The sequence below is a fragment of the Ovis canadensis genome, chromosome 22, assembly GCF_042477335.2.
Source record: "Ovis canadensis isolate MfBH-ARS-UI-01 breed Bighorn chromosome 22, ARS-UI_OviCan_v2, whole genome shotgun sequence".
In the NCBI taxonomy this organism is placed as follows: Eukaryota; Metazoa; Chordata; class Mammalia; order Artiodactyla; family Bovidae; genus Ovis; species Ovis canadensis.
Genome location: NC_091266.1, coordinates 38,782,543 through 38,801,413, shown reverse-complemented (window position 1 = coordinate 38,801,413; position 18,871 = coordinate 38,782,543). Strand labels below are relative to the sequence as shown.

At 44.8% G+C, this 18,871-nt stretch overlaps 1 protein-coding gene across 2 annotated transcripts in view; it reads right to left on the bottom strand.

Annotated features, from left to right (window-relative positions):
- Positions 1 to 18,871, bottom strand: part of WBP1L (WW domain binding protein 1 like) — a 59,690-nt gene that overhangs the window by 18,498 nt on the left and 22,321 nt on the right. The window contains exon 1 of one of the 2 annotated variants that reach the window (XM_069566962.1): positions 17,275 to 17,550. The exons of the other annotated variant lie outside the window; for it this stretch is intronic. Within the exon in view, the coding sequence (XP_069423063.1) occupies positions 17,275 to 17,301 (27 nt within the window). The 5' untranslated portion in view covers positions 17,302 to 17,550. Of the gene's footprint in view, positions 1 to 17,274; positions 17,551 to 18,871 lie in introns of those variants that run through there. 2 annotated transcript variants of the gene reach the window in all.

The following is an 18,871-nucleotide window of genomic DNA, read 5'->3' as shown; positions in this document are numbered from 1 at the left end:
CTATAACTACTGAGTCTACACTCTAGAGTCTATGAGCCACAATTACTGAGCCTGCCTGCTGCAACTACTTAAATCTGAGCACCCTCGAGCCCGTGCTCTGAAACAAGAGAAGCCATTGCAATGAGAAGTCCAGGTACCACTAGAGAGTAGTCCCCACTTGCGACAACTAGAGAAAGCCTGCATGCAGCAATGAAGACCCAGCACAGGCAACAATACATAAATAAAATGTTAAAATAAAATAAAACAAGCTTAAAAATAAATAAATAACGGCCAGAACAGTCATGGTCTTTACCCTCATGGAGCTTAAAGTCTAATGAGATGATAAAGTAATCATACAGATAAAATTGCAAGTAGGAAAGAAAAACACCTCATTTGGTAAGAGTTTACAACAGAAACTAGTTAACTAGAAAGTAGTTGAGGAGGTCCAGACAGCTGTGAGGAAGGTAAGCCTGAACTGAGATTGCCAGTTTGGTTAGAAAGTTAGTAACCAAGGAAGACGGGTGGGAAGAACAGAGGAAACAGTACCAGGAAAGTCCTTCAGCTGGAGATGCTTGAAAAAGTAGGTAGCAAGTTAGGTGAGTGGGGGTGAGACGAGATTTGCATTTTAAAGCTACTTCTCAGCAATGTTCCATTTGCACAAACTCCTGGCCCAAAAATACAAGAAATGTAGACTTGTTAAAAAGGAACTTTGAGTGAATAACACATGCTCTTATGCTGAGGTCTTTCACCTCAGAATAACTGTGGTGGTGACCCTCAAATTTCTGATTTGTTATCGGTGTGACTTCTGGTAGCACAGTGACCAGCTTCTCTAAGAAACACAGGGCATATATGGTCACCAAACAAAAAGCACAGGCAGAAGAACCAGTAAGCAAGACCAATACTGAACTGGAAAGAACATTTTTTACAATGGAAAAGGATGAATAGTATGCCTTTGCACATATGCAAAAAACTATCTCATCTTTGGCGGCAGCATAAACTATGGGACTAACATCATTTTCCTTAGGAGTTTCCATGTCTTTGAGTTGCTATTCTTAGCTGAGCCACTGTAAAGGTCAATTTAATCAGTGTAAGAACTTTCAAAATGCCAGCATAAAAAGAGACACTGGGCAATAATAGTTCCCCAGGGATGGTTTTAATTTGCCAATTTATGGGGCTGGAAAACCCTGCTAGCAACTGGCAACAGCATCTTCATGCCCTTAGGAAAGCATTAACATTTAATAGTGAAAAATAGGAAAACTGAAATCCTTCACAAGTTGCTAAATCACAAACGCTAAACCTCTTGGCTGTTGGATACTAGTGAATTTGGAGTACCATCTCTGGCCTTCTCTACAGGGAAGAGGAATGGTTTCCTAACGGAAACACCCATTTCTAAAACTGAGTAACATATGTATTGATATCACTTTCTCCACAAGCCAGGCATTGTGTTAGATGCTACAGCTACTGCACTGAGCAAGAGACTCTAGGGGAAAAGATCCTGCTTCTGACGATATAGCTGAGTAGGTAACTTAAAAAATAACATATCATTTCAATTATATAGCTGAAAGCAAGAAAGAACCCCAGGGCCAAAAATGGTGGTGGTGGGGAACTAGAAACTACAGTGATAAATGAGATCAGCTGGTGTTGTTTCCAGTTGCTGTGGAAAGGAGCTGTTTTATTTTCTTGAGTCCACCTAAAACGGGCACTTGGAACTGAGTTCCAATGTAAGGTGAAGACCCTCAAAGAGAGAAAGCAGACTAGAAAAAAGAGCCCATTGGCACACAGCAACAACAAGAAAGGTCTGAATTGAGAGGGAAAAAAGTATCTCTTCTAATAATCTGTAACTACAAGCCTTTCCACAGGCTATTGAGATCTGAACTATTGAGAGCTGAGTGCCAAAGAATTGATGCTTTTGAACTGTGATGTTGGAGAAGACGCTTTTGAGAGACCCTTGAATTGCAAGGGGATCCAATCAGTCAATCCTAAAGGAAATCAGTCCTTAATATTCATTGGAAGGACTGAAGCTGAAGCTGAAACTCCAATCCTTTGGCCACCTGATGTGAAGAACTGACTCACTGGAAAAGAACCTGATGCTGGAAAAGATTGAAGGCGGGAGGAGAAGGGGATGACATCAGAGGATGAGATGGTTGGATGGCATCACCGATGCAATGGACATGAGTTTAAGCAAACTCCAGGAGCTGGTGATGGACAGGGAAGCCTAGAGTGCTGCAGTCCATGGGGTCGCAAAGAGTCGGACACGATTGAAGGACTGAACTCAATTGAGCTACATAGTCTGAGAATCCCCAGGCCAAAAGTTTAACACAAAAAGTAGTCCCAGAATGAGACATCTGGCAGAGGGAATGTAAAATTCTAAAGAGACCTACCCTCAATCACAGCATGAAAGATGCCCACAAATAAAGCTCTCTGCTGAAGATGAGCTCAAGCAAAATGTAAAAACTATGTAAAAATACAAACAAGATGTGGGAAATTCAATTAAGAGCAGGGTAAGACTCTCCAAAAAAAACCTTAACAGAACTATCAGATAAACTGTAATACATATACATATTTCAAATGATTAAAGCCAAAAAGAAAATATGAAAAACATGAGAAAAGAACATACTAAAAAAGAAACAATGACCAAATGGATTTCAGGAAAAAAAATACAACTTGTAGAAAAATAGTTATTAAAATTAAAAATTCAGCCAGTGGTTTACACAGAGATTAGACCGTGTGAAAGAGAGAATCAGTAGACGGGAAAGCAGATCTGAGAAAATTACCAGCAACTGGCTTCTACCGATTAAGAGGAAACACAGAAATGGAAAATAAGAAATGAGGTGCTAAAGAAGGAAAGAAGAAAATGGAGTCAATATTTAAAGAGACAACAGATTAAAGATGGAACTTTCAGACAATAATAAACTCACATCTGGGCATGTTGTTTGCAACTGGAGACCAACCAAGACAAAAAAGATCTTAAATATATTCCAGTGAGGGAAGACTGAAAATTAACAAGTGAAATTAGAATTTAAAGTACTGATAAGCTTCATAAAGATATTAAAACAGGATAATAGGACAAAGGCTTTCAGATGGGGCAGTCAGGAAAGGCCTCCTTAAGAAGGTGATGTCTGAGTTGAGCCCTGAATGATGAGAAGGAGCCAGCTTAAGCAAATCTGTGGGAAAGAATGTAAAGTACATGCCAAGACACCAATGCAAGAATGAAACTGGTGTGCTCTAGGAAAAGACAGAAGGCTAGCATGGCTGAGCACAGTGAATCTAGGGAAGAATAGTGTGAAAGGAAGTACTGAGAATTCAGAATGAGGCCAGACCTCATATGCCTTGTACAACAGAGAAGTACCTTTAACTCAGAATCAGCTATCTTTCTTCTATCCTAGACAGACTCTTGGAGGGCATGGCCACCCACTCCAGTATTCCTGCCTGGAGAATTCCATGGATGGAGACTGGCAGGCTACAGACCATGGGGTTACAAAGAGTTGAAGTGACTGAACACACTCGCACGCCGAGACAGAATCTTTTAAATTCTAAAAACGAAACACTTTCACGTCCTTTGCAAGTGGTCATAAAATATAAATACACTCTATAAAGTTTTGTGAATTTACCTCTATTTTTATAATAAGGAAGTTAAAATCACTTTTCTCCTACTAATAGTTTTAAGGCTGTTTGAAGAGCTGAAGGAAACAGTAACTGCTCAAAGGTCCCCCCCACCCTTTTTTTCCCCCAGCTGCTCTGTGCAGCATGCAGGATCTTAGTTCCCCAACCAGGGATGGAACCCATGCCCCCTGCACTGGAAGCAGAGTCTAAATCAATGGACCACTAGGGAAGTCCCCAAGGGTGGGAGGACATCACAGAAGAGCTGGGGATGAAGGAAAGTAAAGTGAGGCAGAGGGATGATTCTACAGGAGTCCTGGCCCATTGTTTCCCAGGTGTTACTCTAATCTCCCTTTGATGGTAGGGACTGTCACATTCTCCTTTTGTATTCTTCCCAAGGTATACTACACATGACAATTACTCCTTTAAGCTTTGCTAGCTATGGTTTTTTCCTTTCTAATAAGGGGCAAGGCCCTGCTAAGATGTAAACCATGATTCTGCTTTGTATGCACTAGGGTACTAGGAATGGATCTTTATGCTACTTTGTTGAGCTCAGTCATTTTCCGGAAGGACAAACAGCCTGGGCATGCTTCTCTAATCAAGCCAATAAATTTAATCTGGTAAGACTCAGCCTCACCCCTCAGATTTGATAGCGTGCTTTTCCCTTAAGGACTCAAAGCTCCAGCTGTCTGGCTTAGGAGCACCCAGTCTCCCATACGCTGGTTGTAAAGTACTTTAAAGGGGAAAGCTAAACCCTGGAGCTAGTGACACACTTGGAAAAAGCCTACAACCAATGTGGGAAGCTGCTTCAAGATTTGGCGGCAGTATGTGCTGCTGAAGGAGAGTTTCTGGGACCCCTGCTGCAGTAGGGATTTGGTCCCTGTATGCCAACCTGTGAGGGTCTCTTGAACAATTCTCTCTAGGACTCTCAGAGACTCTCTCCAAGAATCTGAGGTAGCACAGCACAGTGAATCAGAAAAAAACAGGGCATCTCACAAATCAGTGAATCTGCCCGCCAGTGGGCAGGAACACATTTAGACAACAAAGGCAACAAAATAGAGATGCATTTCCCAAAGTATGGTCCATAGACCCCATATCACTTGGGATGTTTGTGAAGAATGTAGACTGAGAACCTCTGGGGCTAGAGACTGAAGATTTGCCTTTTAAAATATACTCCCCTGAGTGTATACATGTATACGTACAGCTTTGCGGTCTACCTGAAACTCACAACATTGTTAATCAGCTACACTATACTACACAATAAAAAGTTTTTTAAAAAAAGCAAACTCCCCTGGTTATGCTCACATATACTTAAATTCAACAACCATTGCCCTAAATTTATAACAAATATACAGCATATGCATTTCTTTACCTCTAAAAGTGGAAGAGATAGACTTCCACTATATCTCTTTCTATAATCTTAAACACATCCCAACAGTTACCCTGAAGAGTTGTCACTTAGAAACAAAGCCCATAAAATTACTTATGCTCTCCTGCCTCATTTCATAAAAAAATACAAAGAGATCATAATCGTAATTTTTTAAAAAGGTGAAAGGTCAAGTAAGCTGCTATCCACACCAGTCCTGCTGCATTGCAACTGGAGCCTCATTAAGTAGCCCCCAAGAGAGCAGCCAGCAAAGAAATTAAAATCCATTTCCTGTGTTGGATTAGGAACCTGAATAACAAACTCAGAAAAAGCCACTTGACCCTGGTAGGAAAATCCCAGAGCAAAGATCGGAAGTTGCAACACAGACCATGGTTTTATTAAAGGCTACTTGTTGATGTCCCCATGCCTGCAGGCCTGTGGGGTCTGGCCGGTGGGAGCAGCTCAGGACACTGGGTTAACCTGCCACTCTTTCACCCCTGGACACTTACAAGGAAAAACAGTTCTCCCTTGAGGTATCCTGGCAATCCCTCATCACTGGCTTCTTCTGCCATAGAATAAATGCACCGAGAAGTATGCCATCTTCAGCAAGGGCTGGTGCAAAGCTGAGGGACAAAGTAGCAGGGAGCATGTGACAAAGCAAGCGGCACTCAGAGAGCAGGAAGGCAGTTCTACTATAGTGTCTGCACAGCTGGCCAGGAGGGCAAGTCCTTTCCTTCTGTATTAGCTGTATCATTGCCCCTCCTGTTTGAAAGCAGAGATTGCAAACTGCTGGCCCATGGGCCCACTACTGAGCTCTCTGTCCACGTGGTACCTTTGTTTTACAATTTAAAAAAAAAAAATGAAAATAACTGTCAATATCTTAAAATGAAAAGGATTCATACAGAAATTCTGATTTCCAGCTTTTGAAAATCCCAGGGCCATATTAGATAAGGTCACAAACATACATGGCCTCTAGCTCCACCTCAGCCTCCCCAAAACCCCTACTGTCCAAAAACCCCATCTGCTTGACTCAAGCATGTCACTGCCTAGTCCCTGTGGGCAACTGATGAGCTCCTCCTGCTCTCAAGTTCAGTAATACCCCATTCATCCTCTCACTCTGAGGTTAAGGCCTGCTCAGAGGCCCAAATATGAATGGCAGACATCTGAACTCTCTAGACCGAGGCTCCAGCTACATCTTACACGTGCCACGCAAAACAGCTACCTAGACAAAAAGGAGGGTCCCTCTTCTCTGACTGAGGAGATCTCTAGCCAGTCAGGAAAACCTCCAGTCACAGCACTCAGGAAATGACACAGAGAGCCAAGTTCTGCCTCGTGCCTGTGTTTATCAAGCATCTGGCTGGGCGTTTTTATCCAAGTTACATATTCCTCTCTTTGTACAGGAAACCAGGAAACCGAGATTCAGAGTGATCACACAGCTAGAACAAGTTTTCTGGATCTAAAGCTGAAATTTTAGTGGGAAAATAACCTGAATGATTAGCAGTTATCCTAAACTTTCATGCTGGATGCTGACAGGCACAAAAATGACAGATAAGACATGGACTTTGCCTTTGAGGAACTTTGTAATTAGTAAACTGTTAGGGTAAAAAAAAAAAAAAGCTTCTGTTTGAGTTCTTATTGCTGAAAATCTTCCTAAAATATTCAGGTTCATTTTGTGCCTCAAATACAGTCTAATCAACAGAATTCATTCCTTTTTTTTTTTCCCTTCAATAATGTGGAAAAACCTCAGGGTCATAATTTGAAGCAATGATGGTTATATACACAACACACACATATATCTAGTCAGTTTATATAATACACAGTTTTACAGGTCTCAAATGCTTTTCAACAGTCAGCCTCACCTTTGAGCCTGCCAGCCAGCACCCAACAAGACATCAGAAGTCCTACCACCCTTATCTTACAAAGGAGGAACTGACACCTAGCCTAAGGCTGCAGATGAATTGAGACTGTCAAACTCGGATCTTCTGACTTTCGGTTCAGTATTCTTTCCATGACTGGGCTCTAGCTCATCAAAGTCATTGCTTTACCTTGAACATGGCTCCTGATGAAATCAAATAATCACTTTGCCCAAAAAGAGGTGCAGTTTTCAAGGGGATATGAAATATTGAAGGTACATGTTAACTTGTTGCTGATATACTTTGAGAAAGACTCACTACAGTTTCACTGGACAGTGAAGGACACGTTGGGTCTCAGAGCCCTTCTTCACTTTAAGCAAAATTCTAAATTTAACCTCGTTTTTTCCTCAGTAGTTCCACCCCACTGCACCAAGCTTTTGTTGGTGGCAAAAGAAATATTAATAATAATGGGACATATCCTGTGAGCCTGACTGTCTAGAGACCAGTGCTCACTCACATCCGACTCTTTGTGGCCCAATAGACTAGCCTGCGGCTCTCTGTCCATGGGATTCTCCAGGCAAGAACATTGGAGTAGGTTACCATGCCCGGCTCCACTAGAGACCAGTACCAGAGATTTATTGCCAGTAGAAAGTTCAAGGAAACCACTGGCTTTTACCTCAACAATGGGTTACATTAAAAATGTTACCCCTGAGTGAACAGATATAAGACTTCTTAAAATCTTCAGAATCCAGAGGCTTTCTTCAAAATATTGAATAACCTTAAAGAATTTTCTGAATTTTAAGACCTGACATCTAAAGATTAAAAGAGACATCAGGTGATTTAGAAGAAGGGGAATTTAGTATCCCCTTTTTCCATTATCAAAGATAGATTATAATGCAGGTCAAGAAGCAATAGTTAGAACTGGGCATGGAACAATGGACTGGTTCAAAATTGGGAAAGGAGTACATCAAGGTTGAATACTGTCACCCTGCTTATTTAACTTTTATGCAGAGTACATCATGCGGAATGCCCTCCCGGATGAAGCACAAGCTGGAACCACGAGTGCTGGGAGAAATATCAACAACCTCAGATATACAGATGACACCACCCAAATGGCAGAAAAGTGAAGAGGAACTAAAGAGTCTCTTACTGAAGGTGAAAGAGGAGAATGAAAAAGCTGGCTTAAAACTCAACATTCAAAAAATGAAAGATTGGGGCATCCAGTCCCATCCCTTCATGACAAACAGATGGAGAAACAATGGAAACAGGGAAATTTTATTTTCTTGAGCTCCAAAATCACTGTGAATGGTGACTGCAGCCATGAAATTAAAAGACGCTTGCTCCTTGGAAGAAAAGCAATGACAAACCTGGACACCGTATTAAAAAGCAGAGACATCACTTTGCTTACAAAGGTCCATATAGTCAAAGCTATGGTTTTTCCAGTAGTCATGTATGGATATGAGAGCTGGACAATAAAAAAGGCTGAGTGCTGAAGAATTGATGCCTTCGGGGAGACTCTTGAGAGTCCCTTGGACTGCAAGGAGATCCAACTAGTCAATCCTAAGGAAATCAATCCTGGATATTCATCGGAAGGACTGATGCTGAAGCTGAAACTCCAATACTCTGGCCACCTGATGGGAAGAGCCGACTCATTGGAAAAGACCTTGATGCTGGGAAAGACTGAAGGCAGGAGGAGACGGGGATGACAGAGGATGAGTCGGTTGGATGGCATCACCGATTCAATGGAGAGAGACAGAGTCAATGGACAGAGTTTGAGCAAACTCCAGGAGAGGGTGAAGGACAGGGAAGCCTGCAGAGCTGCAGTTCATGGGTTCATATAGTGTCAGACACAACTGAGTGACTGAACAACAAGGGCCACAGCAATAGGCATCCAGCTTGAAATATGGGTTGTTTTTAAAATAACTGTAGCTTAATTGTTCTTTAGGTCTCCCCAGGAGGCTCAACGGTAAAGAATCTGCCTGTCAAGCGGGAGATGCAGGTTCCATCCCTGGGTTGGGAAGATCTGGAGAAGGAATGGCAGCCCATCCCAGAATTCCTGCCTGGAAAGTCACATGGACAGAGGAGACTGGGGGGTTATAGTTAGTGGGATCACAACATTGGACATGACTGAGTAACTAAATAACCCTTGTTCTTTAAGCTGTATAAAGTTATTGATATTTGGGCAATTCTGAGATTCTACCCTTCTGGGGGTGGTTGTTCAGATTTTTCAGAGATAAAATGTTAGTTCTAAAGGGGTTTGATCTTATCTACTGGCCATAAAAAGTGAGCTCTAAACCTGTCCTTGAGAAGGCACAGTTCCTGCTGATTGGGGCAACCAAGATGTTAAGATTCTAAACTTCTGGGTAGATAATGCATATTGCTTAGAAAGCAGCAGGAAAAAGTACCCCTGTTTCCTTCCTCTTTATTAAAACATCTCAGCTTACCCTCCCTGAAGCCTGTGGCTTGTGACTGCCTCCTGAGCAGAGTGCCACGCACTATGTAGCAGTAGTTTTCTGCCCATCCTGTCTCCACCTTGGCTCATCAGCCCTTTGTACCCGCAGGATCAATCCCAGATGAGCTGAACCCACAGATGCAGAACCTACGTGTGCTGAAAGCCAAGTGTACACAGTTATTTTACATGGAGGACTTGAGCAGCCTAAGATATTGGTTACCTGCAGGACTTGTGGAACCAAACTCTTGTGAACACTGAGGGACAACTGTACTGACATTTGGAGTCAGATAATTCTTTGCTGCAGCGACCCTCCTGTGCATTACAGGATGTTAAGCAGCATCCCTGGCCACTATCCACTAGATGCCAGTATCAACACCCCACTCCACCCCTGGCTACTTGTTGCGACAATCAACAAAGTCCAAACACTGCTAAAAGTCCCCTGGGGAGGGGGACAAATTGCCCTTAGTTTAGAACCACCCTTCCAGCCAAACTGAACCACACAACTCAGTGCAGACGCGTGTCTCATCCAGTCTTTGTCACCTGACTGTCCTTTGGGTTCCCCAACCACTCTGTAAATTCCCTAAGAGAAGGATGAGGTCAATCTCACAAGTGCACCTATTCAGCAAAGGATTAGACACACAAAAACCCTGAGAAAGTATTCATCCTGTTGACTTGACAATGAAGTGACCCCACAGGCTGTTCCTCCCCCATGTTCCCCATGCCTCTTAGCTACCCTGTACAAGCAGCAGCCCGAAGGGATCCTCCAAGGGTTAGGCCAGGGCTGTAGCAACATAATTTCACATGATAACTTGACACCAACCCACGGCTCCCTGGGATTACAGTAACCCAGTACAATCTGAGCCTGGTTCATCAACCCGGAATCTTACTTCCAAGACAGGGAAATGACTGCACGTTCATATTTGCATATTTTTGTTGGCAGCCCATCCAGCCTATCTGAGGCTGCCTCACCACACTCCAGAATCACACCACAAGGAGTGGGAGGTCGTAAGTATTCACACCACTGCCTGGGGGACAGGAAACCCAAGGATTTCCAAACCCTTGAAGAAAACCATAGGATAGGCTGTGCAATATTTGAAACCAAGAACGAGACCATGCGTCACAGTTCAGTGGAAGCTCCTGAGAACATGTATGTTAACCAAGAGACCAAACAATAAAGAATACTCTGAATCCCTTGATGCAATGCCCAAGGGAACCAATGTCTTCTATGCACCTCAGTCGCAGCAAACAATTCACCACTTGCAAAAAAAGAAGTCACTGTGTCACACTCCAGCTGCTGGTCTTCAAGGCCTGTCTCCCTCTCTCCTGAGATGTGTATTTTCTGCCACTGTCCCTCCTAGCTCTTTCAGTTAAAAGAACAAGACAGGTCAAGCAAGTGACTTCGGATTGAATCTCCATTTTCGGCAACAGATGCCTCTCCTGAGGTAGGTCCAGGTTCAAGTCCAGTTGAGCCCTTCCCAGAGGAGCAATGGCTATAGAGCAAGCACAGAAATGGCTAAACCAGGTCAAATTTGCAGGGCGTTTCAACTCACTGTCAACAACAAACAGATCAACAAACAGAATCAAGATTAGTGTCAAGGACGAACTGTCACCCAGGCCTTAGGGAGTCAGGGCAGGGGAAGGAATTTTATAGCACAGTTTGTTTTTTATTCCCAAGTAGCCGCATATTACTCTCTTCCTAGACTAAAATTTACCTCTTCAAGGAAAAGGGGGGAGGGGTGGATCAAACTCCTGGGATATTATGGAGGAAGTGAATGTTTTCTTTGGCCCCATTCTGGATTAAAGTTTCAAAATCAGCAGATACAGTCTTCTTTTCCACTGAGTTACTGTCCAGTCTTCTGGTTTCTCTTTGCTTTGATAACAGGAATGCGATGAAAAACAAGCACATTCCTCTAAAAAAGCCGCTTCTTGCAACAGAGACGGTTGTTGGGGGGAGTGGGGTGTGCTTTTAAAAAGTCACCTGAAAGGCTTGGATGAGAACCACCCTTTCTGTTAGGTGACAGCAGGGAAGTGAGGTGTTCTATGGAGCTCTCACTTGTAGTATTCACAGATTTTTACAAATCGGTTCCAATACGAATTTCAGCTTCCACCTCTGGTAGTACAAACAAGTGCTACTTTGGTGTCTGCTGAATTATATAAAGCCAGTTCCCTTCCAGCAGGGTCTCGCTTACTATGTGCTAAACCTGATTCGGTTCAGTTCAGTCGCTCAGTCGGGTCCAACTCTTTCCGACCCCATGAATTGCAGCACGCCAGGCCTCCCTGTCCATCACCAACTCCCAGAGTTCAGTCAAACTCATGTCCATCGAGTTGGTGATGCCATCCAGCCATCTCATCCTCTGTCGTCCCCTTCTCCTCCTGCCCCCAATCCCTCCCAGCATCAGAGTCTTTTCCAATAAGTCAACTCTTCACATGAGGTGGCCAAAGTATTGGAGTTTCAGTCTTTCCAATGAACACCCAGGACTGGTCACCTTTAGGATGGACTGGTTGGATCTCCTTGCAGTCCAAGGGACTCTCAAGAGATTTCTCCAGCACCACAGTTCAAAAGCATCAATTCTTCAGCGCTCAGCTTTCTTCACAGTCCAACTCTCACATCCATACATGACCACTGAAAAAACCATAGCCTTGACTAGACGGACCTTTGTTGGAAAAGTAATATCTCTGCCTTTTAATATGCTATCTAGGTTGGTCATAACTTTCAAGGATAAAAACCCCACACAGGAGGGTAATGGTGACTGGGAAACAATCCTAGATGAGGAAGACGGCCGTGGGGAAGCAGTCTGACAGCAGATTTGCTGCAGAAACTCCCCCTATGACGTGCAACAGCAGGACAACACTGAGGACGTCTGCCTCCAGAGTTGCCACCACTGCACCAGAGCTCTGTGATCTCCAAGAGTTAACTTCTTAGTTTCAGTTGCATCATAGGAGAAAGGAGATAAGAACTCCTACCTCATGGGTGGCTGTCATGATGAAATAATCCAAGAATCATGTCCGGCAGTGTAGGGGTTAAATTAGAAGTGAGCAAATTCCCTCAGCCCTCTCCCTGGGCATGCCCTCCCCACTTGTGGCTCCCTCACAGCACTTTCAGTGTTGTCCTTGGAGTCCCGAGGATTTCTGACTGTGTCCAGGGAGTAACTAGGCTTCAACACTCTGGCTACTCTGTCATATTCAGCATCAGGCCACGCAAGGGCCTAACACAGAACTTCGCTGTGGTCTAGTGGTTAAGAATCCACCTGCCAGTGCAAGAGACATGGGTTTGATCCCTGTTCCAGGAAGGTCTCACATGATGCGGGGCAGCTAAGTCCCTGCACCACAACTATTGAGCCTGTGCTCTAGAAAGCCACGCACCACAGCGAAGAGTAGCCCCAGCTCAGCCCCACTGGAGAAAGCCCGCGCAGCAACCAAGACCCAGTGCAGCTAATAAACAAATAAATCTTAAAAAAAAAAAAAAAAAGTAAACGGCCCCCGTGCCTCTAGCCCATACATTCCAACCTGGGAAGGGCACATTGCCCGAAAGAGCCCCAGACCCACCACAGCTTCACTGGAGATGACTCATTTCAGTACCAGGGATCATCACACTTCATCAATGAGGACATCTCAAGGGATAATGTTCCTACAGAAAGGCAACATTCGAGGTACAGAACATAAATTATAAGTCTTGACGGATCCAGGCTGCATTCTAGCAATTAGAACTTGCACTGGTCCTTCCACACACCTACTGTGCAACAACAGAGACCACCGGACTGTGGAAAGGACCACCTGCAAAAGCCACCTTTCCACCCGTGAACCGTGCCACTCCGCTCCTAATGTCACTCGCCGCCACCTGCGTAAAGTTCCATCATCTGTGAGCTCGTTCTATGCCCCCTACCTGTGAGGATGGAGATCAAGTTTCTACCCCTTTGTATCCACAACATGCTTTGAGTAGAACAGGTGCTCAATACTTTTCAGGTAGAGATGTTGGTCACAAGAATTTCCAGCATTATACAATCAATACCTTCTGAATTAAACATGAAATAGAATTCCTTCAAATCAGCAGACCAAGATCATTCTGTTGTAATCTTGTTCTTTGAAAATCAGTAATCCATCTGCCAGGTATACAGGATAGATTCCCTCTTAACCAGAAAACTCATTTTCTGATCTTGCCAGAGAAGGAAGGGATGGCATGCTCCACTACATGTTATACCTAAAATGTGCCATGTGGTGCCACAGCCCCAAAGTACAGCAGGTGATTCTCTTCAGAACTTCAGCCCCAGTAAGCACAAAACCACTATTCTCTAGTCAACCCTGTAGCTTCCAGGGGTTGGCTTAGCTGTCCTTTAACCGGAAGAACTAACACAGCCTACGGCTTCCCTGGTGGCTCAGTGGTAAAGAATCTGCTTGCCATGCAGGAGACATGGGTTCAATCCCTGGGTTGGGAAGATCCCCTGCAGAAGGGAATGGCTACCCACTCCAGTGTTCTCATCTGGGAAATCCCATGGATAGAGGAGCCTAGTGGGCTACAGTCCATTAGGGCTGCAAGAGTCAGAGGTACAGGATAAAACTTGGCAACTAAACAACAACAAGGCCTAGCTGCCCTTTACAGACACTGAATTCATGCCACACTCGTTATTAGATTGAGGCCCCTCATGCTTTCCTTCCTTCTCTGTGTCACAGAGGACACCAATACTTGCTGAAGCAAGGGCCTTGTCTTATCTCAGGCATACCTAACACCAAGACTCATAGATGACAGTTTCTCATCTGCAGGAGAAAACAAAAACAACACTCCCAACCTGATCTGTCTGGAATGCTCCTTCCCAGCTCATATGTCTGGTAAACTCCTACTCATCCTTCGAGACTCAGGTCAAGTATCACTTCTCACGGAACCTTCCATGCCCATCCCACTCCCCAAGCCTGATGCTTTCCCACCCTAAGCTGTCCTAGTCCCTGGGGATCCTCTGTTTCAGGCTTAGCACACTGTCTTATAATTATATCCAAGCTACTAAAGTGCAGGGAAGGGAGTAAGGGGTGTGAGCCAAGTTGAGGCGGAATCTCTCCAAGTGTGGCCAGATATTACCAGGTCTGAACCACCTGGGGAACTTAATAGAAATGATCCTGGGCCCTGGACCCACACCTACTGAATCTATATTCTAATCACTCCACTCCTAGGTGATTTTTATGCATTTGAGAACTATTGCACTAGAGTGATTTCTAGGAATAAGCACGGTGCTTTATTTATCCTCTGTGCCAGGTCCACATTCATTAAGTACAGTGGCATTATTCAGTAGATGCAATATGCATGAGAATCTTCCACAGAGTAAAATGCAAAAGGGTACTCAGAGACACGTGTCTCATCTGGTACCTGGGCCACTTAGAAATAAACTTCAGGATACACGCCTCGGCGCGAGCAATGCGTTAATCCAACTCCACTTTCATAGACACCAGTAGATAGCGAAGAAAACACCAGGCTTTGGAATCAAAATGCCTCGGTTTGAAAATTTTAAAACAAAACCAACCAAACAAAAGAAGTCAAAAACAAATAAACATTAATGACCTAGCTAGTTTCCCTAGCTAGTTGATCAACCTTGGACAAGTGGCTTACCTTCTGTAAGCCTCAGCACAACTATCAGAGAAACAGAATCACAATCCACATAAGATAGGTGTGTCACGTGTATTAAGAGGGAAATAATATACGAAAGCGTGCGTGTGTGTGTGTGTGTGTGTGTGTGTGTCTGTGTGTGTGAAGGCAATGGTACCCCACTCCAGTACTCTTGCCTGGAAGGCTGTAGTCCATGGGGTCACTACGAGTTGGACACGACTGACTGACTTCACTTTCATGTATTGGAGAAGGAAACGGCAGCCCACTCTAGTGTTCTTGCCTGGAGAAACCCAGGGACGGGGGAGCCTGGTGGCTGCCGTCTATGGGGTTGCACAGAGTCGGACATGACTGAAGCAACTTAGCAGCAGCGCATATATATATATATATATATATACACACACACATATAAAATGTATGATAAAGACCAACAGCATATCTGTTTTGTGTCATTTTCTTAAAAACAGAATTATCACCAAGTAAGTTTTAGAAGGCTGGCTTTTACAATAGCTCCAATAAAGAACACAGCTTCGCTGTCAGACACAGAAATACTGAAAATATACAAAATTATGTTACCAAAGATACACAGGGTTTTCACAGGCAAGGTATGAATCACAGAAGGCTGGGGCAGAAAGAGCTTCAGGAGGTCCTCAAGTCCAGCCCTCTAACAGGAACCCATTCAGAAACAAGAACGTAGATTCACCCCTGCTGTGCAGCCTCTGAGATACTCCCCCCAACCAACCCAGTCCTTCACGCCACGCCACCCAGCTCTGCATCCTCTCACTCAACTGTGCGGAGGTTACTGGACGTGAGCTCAGATTATAGTAATTACTATAGTACGGATTACAGTAAGCAAAGGCCTCCCAAGTCGCAGTCAACAAACAATGTCCAAATCCCAGGGCAAGAGCTCCTGCCATTATAGCCTCCACCTCTGTCTAGAAACCAGTCCTCTAGCTTCTAGTTTCCTAACATTTTTACTAAATGCCTATTCTAATTTAGCCAAAGTGCTAGTGTTTCAAATACATTTTTCCGTCAAATTCTCCCAATAACTCTTCCAGTAGATTATATTATTTTTAAGACCAGGTTCAGAGCAGTTATGCAGCCTCTGAGACCCTGCGGGGGAGCCAAGATACAGAGGCAGGTCTTCTGGCTCCCCAGTCCCACTCTTTCCACTGTACCAGGCAGTTTCCAGCTGCTATTCCCCACCTGCTGACATAGCATGAGATGCTTCCTATTTCCAACACTGCTCAAAATCCTCGCCAGGGCTTACTCTGCCCACAAATCAAAAGGACAGCCTTTCCTGAGGGACAGAGGAGGTGCTCCAATAGGGTCCCCACTCTCTCTGCCTATCTCTGCATCTAAGGAACTCTGAACAGTAACAAAAGCAGTACTAGAACATGGGGAGCTTTTCAGAAAAGCCTACTTTTAGAAGAATTTCAGGCCACCCAAGGGACATTCTAGCCCTTTTCTAAGCGTGCGGTTAAACCAGCAGTCCCTAGAAGCATATATATTTCTTTTGTAAGACTTCTGGTTTGATCACATCTGTGGCTTTTTCTCACCCAGGAACAGGCAGCAGAAGGGTGTGTGTCTGTCCCCACCCCCGCTTACAGCCACTGCTGATTACAGCTACACATTCCGATACAGACATGCCTCTCAGACCAAAGAGGGGGTGGGGGTGGCCTGAGCTCAGAAGCCCTGGAACAAATAGTTGGCAACAGCTGTGTTCTCAGAAGACCGCAGTTGGTCGCTACTGTTTTCTCATTCCACACTAGGTTCCCGGCTATAATTCAAGTGCCCCTACTTCAAACGGCAGCTCGCAAAGTAATCAAGTCTCTGCCACAGGGGTCTGCTAGCTTGGAAAATTCCATCAGGAAGACCAGAATGTGGTCAGTCCCACCCCCACCCCTCTGAGACATTCAGGACGTCCCTTGGACCCACAGCCCTGACCACAGGCTTAAAAGGAGAAAGTCTCTAAAAGGAGCCCTTCTCTTTAACAGAAGGCCCCCCACCCCAACTCAGAATCTCTTCAGAAGCAGAGAACTGTGGTCTCTGCTAACTAACCCAATCAAAATGGAGAAGGAATAAAAGGGGTTTTGATCAGGAATCCTGCTCTGCCTCTCTCCCTCCAGGCCTCACCCCTCAACTGTTTCCTCACTAAGGGCTTGGCAATGGTTTTACGGTGTCTAATGGAAAATCAGAACAGACACCCCAGCAAGATCTCAGGGATACAGGGGGGTTAAGAACCCGGTGGCCAGGGGAGTTAAGGAGCAACTAGATAGCAGGAAGAAAAGCCTGGAAAATTCTGTGAGGGAGCTGGCCTGCTGCAACTGCGAGACATTTTCTAAAAGGTTCCCTCCACCCAAAGCAGGAGTAGGATAAGTAAGCTCCCACCCTCTTCCCTTTCGGAACCCAGTTCCCGGACCACCCGTTCCATTACCTGTCTAAGACCCAAAAGGAAAGGCATCCTGCAAGAGCATCGTCCACACTAACGCTGGGAACAAAGGGCTTTTGAAAAGTTAAGGTCTTGGAAGGAGCATTTCCCCTGGCGGGTCTGGTGCTCAGCGTTCCCGGTTACCCGGCCTTCCTTAGCAAAGAAGGAAAAGTAAACAGAGTCCTGGGACCAAGCGGGCACTCTTCCTCCGGCTCTCCTGGCTGCTCCCCGAGCCTGGCTCTGACCCACCCCCACCTTCTCGTGACATATCTCAGACGCAGCAAAGCTGAAGCTGTCTGCCAAGGGGGAAATGACATCAGTTCAGGCACGGCAGAAAAAACTCCAGACAGCTGCTGGAGAATACTAAGAAGGATGTGCCGCAAACCCATGAAGTCCAGCCCTGGACCCACCTAGGGCTGGAGCCGACAGTGAGGTGGGACAAGGCCGCTGCCCGCTCCCCTTTGCTCCCCTCGGCTCTGAGCAGGCTGGACTGTACATAAATCAAGGCTTTAATGCTGCAAAGAGCTACATTTCTCTGAATAATGATGGGATTCTAAGAGCTCCCAGGGAATTGTTTCTCCTCCTTAGTTAAGAAAACAGGGCCCAGGAGCTGTCAGTTTCACAGAAATTTTCCCACCCCACCTCTGCCAGAACCGACAGTGCTCCGTGCCTGGCTGTTCCAACTTTCTCAAGGGACGGATGCAATTCAGAGAGGGCTGGGAGAGGCACCTCTTTCCCAGTGAAGGTAGGACATGTTACCTTGGGTACTGACCTCTCGAGCCCTCGCTCTGACAGGAGAGTTTATGTTTCATAAACAGACTGCATGTACAGGTGCCAACATCTTTCCTCACTTGTCTTACAAAAGGTACAACAAGTCCCACCGCAGCCTCCAAGTTGCCAGTGAAACAGATCTCTATATTTAAACCGACTCTTGCTTCTGAAAAGTTCACTACCTTAGGTTTGTCAGACTTTCTTCTCTAAGTGCAGTTTACGGAGAAATGGCTCTCTAAGGTAAGCTTTTGTACAGGAAGCAAAGGCCCCGGGGTTGGCGTCCTCACCTGACTTTTCCCAGTCAGCGGTGTAAGCCAGCTCTTGTCTGGCTAGTGTTCCCTTAACAGCAGGTCACACTCCCTCCCTCCAGCCATGAAACCTTTAGCAAAGACAATAGTAGCAAGCATTTGTGTTTGGATTTGGACTTGCAGAAATGACTCACAATGAGAACAATCTTCAGAGGAACACTGTAAACCCAAAGTTACTTTCTAATAACTTCCTAGGCTGCAGATTAATGATATTTCCATCACTCAAAGCAAGTATATCTCATCTTTTTATTTTCTGCAACAGTTTTCTTTCAGTGATACTCAGCAAAGGCCCCCGTGGGACTGGCACTGTGCTGGGCAGACCCAGGTAAATCAGAAATGATTCTTGCAAATTATTTTTCACCTCTATTTTCTTTCACCTCTACTGAGGACAATAAATTAGCAGTATATAACACTTACAGCAAGGTGACTTGCCAAAAGTACTTTTCAATCATTAGCGAATCCAGCCAGACACACAATGTACTTGCTACAGGTCTCCCACTGACGGTCAAGGTCACATCGACTTT